This window comes from Chenopodium quinoa, unplaced genomic scaffold (genome assembly GCF_001683475.1).
Source record: "Chenopodium quinoa cultivar QQ74 unplaced genomic scaffold, ASM168347v1, whole genome shotgun sequence".
In the NCBI taxonomy this organism is placed as follows: Eukaryota; Viridiplantae; Streptophyta; class Magnoliopsida; order Caryophyllales; family Amaranthaceae; genus Chenopodium; species Chenopodium quinoa.
In genome coordinates, this window is record NW_018743021.1 from 1,361,939 (window position 1) to 1,365,908 (window position 3,970).

Below are 3,970 nucleotides of genomic sequence, written 5' to 3' on the forward strand. Positions count from 1 at the left end.
GAGAGAGCGTGAGAAATATAGAGGAGGAGGAGAGAGAGCGTGAGATTTTAGGGTTTTTAAACAAATGGCAAGCGGTTCATGTTCCAAACCGCTTGCCATTTACAATTTGGCAAGCGGTTTACCCTAAACCGCTTGCCATTTACAATATTGCAAGCGGAATTGCAAAACCGCTTGCCATTTGGGGCTTCCCATTACATTTATTCTACTAGTGTATCCACCAATACAACTTTCTTTATAATCCGTTATTACTAAAAACAACTATTTTCATTACTTATAAAGAAATTTTCTTTATAGTTTTCATTTTTTTTATATGAAAATAACTAATAATGAATTAAAAATACAAACTTCAAAAAAAATAAAACTATAAGACCCAAATAGAAGTTCATTCTTGAAGAAAGACTACGAAGAACGACTACGCGCTTCTAACACGCGTTGATCATTGGTAAGAACATTAAACCATAAAATAATGATAAAATTAAAGTAACAAAAGAAATTAAAAGAAACAAAATAATATAATAATTCTTTTAATAAAACAGAAGCTTTAATTTATAATTTGATGTATATTTAAACTTTTAGAGTGGGATGGTGTATCTGTACGAGAGAAATGACTGCGTCTCTATCTTTCTCTCTAAAAAAACTTTCTCTCTCCTCTTTTCCAGCTTAGCTTCTTCCTTTCCTTTCTCTGTACTCTTACCTCCTCTAATTTTTCTTCTATTTTAATTTTCTTTGTTTTTATTTTTCTTTTTATATAAACTTCGACTTCTGGAGCTCTCCTTTTCCTTTCTTCATAAAATATTCGTCAATCTTAAAAATAATCCCCAACCCACAAAAACAAACATTTTATTTTTTTAAAAAATAGAACTGTTCTTCTTCCATCTATCCGGGCTATTATAATTTTTTTTATAAGTTAAGTTTACTTTAATTTATTAAAAAAAATTCAAGTCCTAGTACAATTAAGTTATTATTGTGTGTGTTATTGAATGCTGTTGTTGGAATGGCTGGCTTAGATTTAGGCACAGCGAATCGTTATGTTCATCAACTTCATCATCAGGGTCATCACCGGCCCGACCTCCACTTACAGCAGAGGTCGGACCCGTCTGAAGAAGACGATAACAATAACAACAACAACAACAATATTGATCATGATGACCACGACCACCATGGGTTAGACCTAGTCAACGTTTCCGGGGGAGGCTCAGGGCAATCTGGCCCTGGAGACGTGGTAGGTCGTCGACCCAGAGGTAGACCCCCCGGGTCGAAGAATAAACCTAAACCTCCCGTGATAATAACTCGGGAGAGTGCTAACACTCTCCGAGCTCATATCCTGGAGGTAGCTAGTGGTTGTGATATATTCGACTGCGTTGCCTCCTACGCTCGTAGGAGGCAACGCGGGATCTGTGTCCTCAGCGGAACTGGGACAGTTACAAATGTTAGTCTCCGCCAACCTGGGGGAGGTGGTGGGACTAGTGCTTCAGCTGTTGTTACACTACACGGTCGGTTCGAGATCCTTTCGCTCTCCGGCTCGTTCTTACCACCACCTGCCCCACCTGGAGCCACCAGCCTAACCATATTCTTGGCTGGTGGTCAGGGGCAGGTGGTCGGGGGGAACGTAGTCGGTGAGCTCGTAGCTGCGGGTCCCGTTATCGTGATCGCCGCCTCATTCACCAACGTGGCTTACGAGCGGCTGCCGTTGGAAGAGGAGGAATCAGCAGCGGCAGCAGCAGGTGGTGGAGGTGGGGCCCTCCAGATGCAAACCGGAACAGCCGGTGGAAACGGGGCCCAGTTTCCAGACTCATCTTCAGGGTTACCTTTCTTAAATTTGCCCCTGAATATGCAAAACTGCCAGTTGCCGGTTGATGGATGGGCAGCTGCTAATAGCAATTCAGCTGGTAGACCTCCATTTGGATAATACTACAAATTAATCAAACTCAAAACAGCAACATCAACACCAGAAGCACCTTGTTTTTTTTTTTTTTTTTTTCTTTTTAGTTTAGAAAGTTGAATTAATTAGCTAGTGTACTTCAACTCAAACTCCATCCATTCCCAGCCATTTGATGTTGATGACAACAACAACGAAGACGATGATGAATGATGATCAAATTGCTGTAAATTCTCGCCTTCGCAACAGCGACATTTGAAGGATCCATCAGCAGGTCAGCCAACAATAATAATAATCCATGGTACTATCATGTAACTCTTTGTACTTTTTTTCTTGGAAGTAACTTCCCTTTATTTTTTCTTTGTATTTTGGAAATTCTGGAAATAGTCTCTCTCTTTCTTAAGCTCCATTTTTCTTGTGTGTTTGATGAAGGAATCAGCTTGTTTGTTTATGTCTATCTTAATTATTATTAATTCAGTGAGAATTAAAAAGAAATTGATGTGTGAGGATTGTTGACACAGTTGTAGATGAATCTTAATTTCGATAATTAATATTCATACATACATGTTTTTCTTAATAGCTAATTAATTAGTCTTTACCAATCCACAATCATCCATAACAAAATATATAATCCCTTTTCCTATTGTTAACTAACCAATATATATACATAAATAACTTCATTATCTAATCATAATATATAGTTTTTAATGAAATCTTGTATAGTTTAAGAACATGTTCCATCATATTATATATATGATGAATATTTGGGAAATGAAATCATTACAATTTACAAACATACATCATGTGCATCAACTTTAATTTTATTTTATATATTTTTTTAAAAAAATATTTGCATTGTTTTCAGGGAGAAGTAATAAATACTATAGTAGAGAGTTATATAAAAACAATGGGAAAACAAAATTGGGTTTACTTCTCAGTAAGAAGGATTCTTCTTGTCCTACCAAAAACATAAACATTCACAAGTTTTCACTAAAATTGTTAAGAATTATTTTCTGCTACTTAATTTTTCTCCTGTTTTTTCTACAATTTGGGAACTGTCAATTCTTCTAGAACTTCTGCTCCTCTTCTTTATCCCAAATTTATTTTTATTTTTCTAATTATAATTGCCATTTTTCTAGGCAAAGTAATAAAATTATACTTCTATTTTAAGGGGAAGACACATAAGAAAAAATCTATTTTTGTTTACTCTTTTTAGCAAAAATTTTAGGGCTTTTTATAGTTATGTTTTGATTTTTGAAGCATGTGGTTTGTATAATTCTTTGGACTCATATGCATCCATAAATAAAATTGTACTTGCTCTGTCCTTAAATAATAGATCATCTTTATATGATTGAAAATTTCAATAATATGGGTTGAAAATTCGTGATTATCCATTACTGAGTAATAATTTGTATATTTTACAAAGCTAACCAACATTTAACTACATTATCGTTATATGTTGACTTCATTATATTGGATCTATTTTATAGATTTAAGGTACTTTAATTTGAAGTTTTCTGTGATTTTCCTGAATTAATTAACTACTTCAAGTGTTTTCAATCTAGCTGCTTTACATGTTCTGGATATATACTTGAAATATAAAATATTTTTTGTTATAATGAATTAGATTTAGTACAATCAATATAATTTATGTTTACATGGATGCTTAATTATATATAGATTACTACAGTAGAACATTATCTTATCTTTCAGCTTACTAGTTTGATACTATTTTATAGAGAAGTTCTATAAATATATATTAATATGATCTTATTTAAATTTTTTTCTAATTCCACCTTTTTGTTTTTAAATGGCAGCAACATTTGATAAAAAAAAGTGTCATATTGTATATTACTATTACTTATAAATTTCATGCTTAATTATTAAGAAGTAGCTAATGCTTAATATATATGTCTTCCCTATTAAATATTTTCAATCTTTGCCCTATATTTTTTATTTTGTGTTTCGATTTATTGATTCAAAAGACTAATTTAAAACAATGGTTTTGCGAATTTAATTGCATATTTATATCCAAGTTGCCGTCGGATACGCTAACATGAGGGATTGAGGGAGTTGTTTAATAACTAGCTC

The 3,970-nt window shown here is 33.5% G+C and overlaps 1 protein-coding gene across 1 annotated transcript; it reads left to right on the forward strand.

Moving 5' to 3' along the window:
• The first annotated feature begins 552 nt into the window (after nt 1-552).
• On the forward strand, nt 553-2,370 carry LOC110730193 (AT-hook motif nuclear-localized protein 23-like). The gene has a single exon (XM_021909971.1). The coding sequence runs from the start codon at nt 995-997 to the stop codon at nt 1,907-1,909; it is 915 nt and encodes a 304-aa protein (XP_021765663.1). The 5' UTR covers nt 553-994; the 3' UTR covers nt 1,910-2,370.
• Nucleotides 2,371-3,970: the final 1,600 nt, after the last annotated feature.

Excerpts from the sequence above, each read along its gene's own strand:
- LOC110730193 (XM_021909971.1), top strand. The coding sequence starts at position 995 with ATGGCTGGCTTAGATTTAGGCACAGCGAATCGTTATGTTCATCAACTT.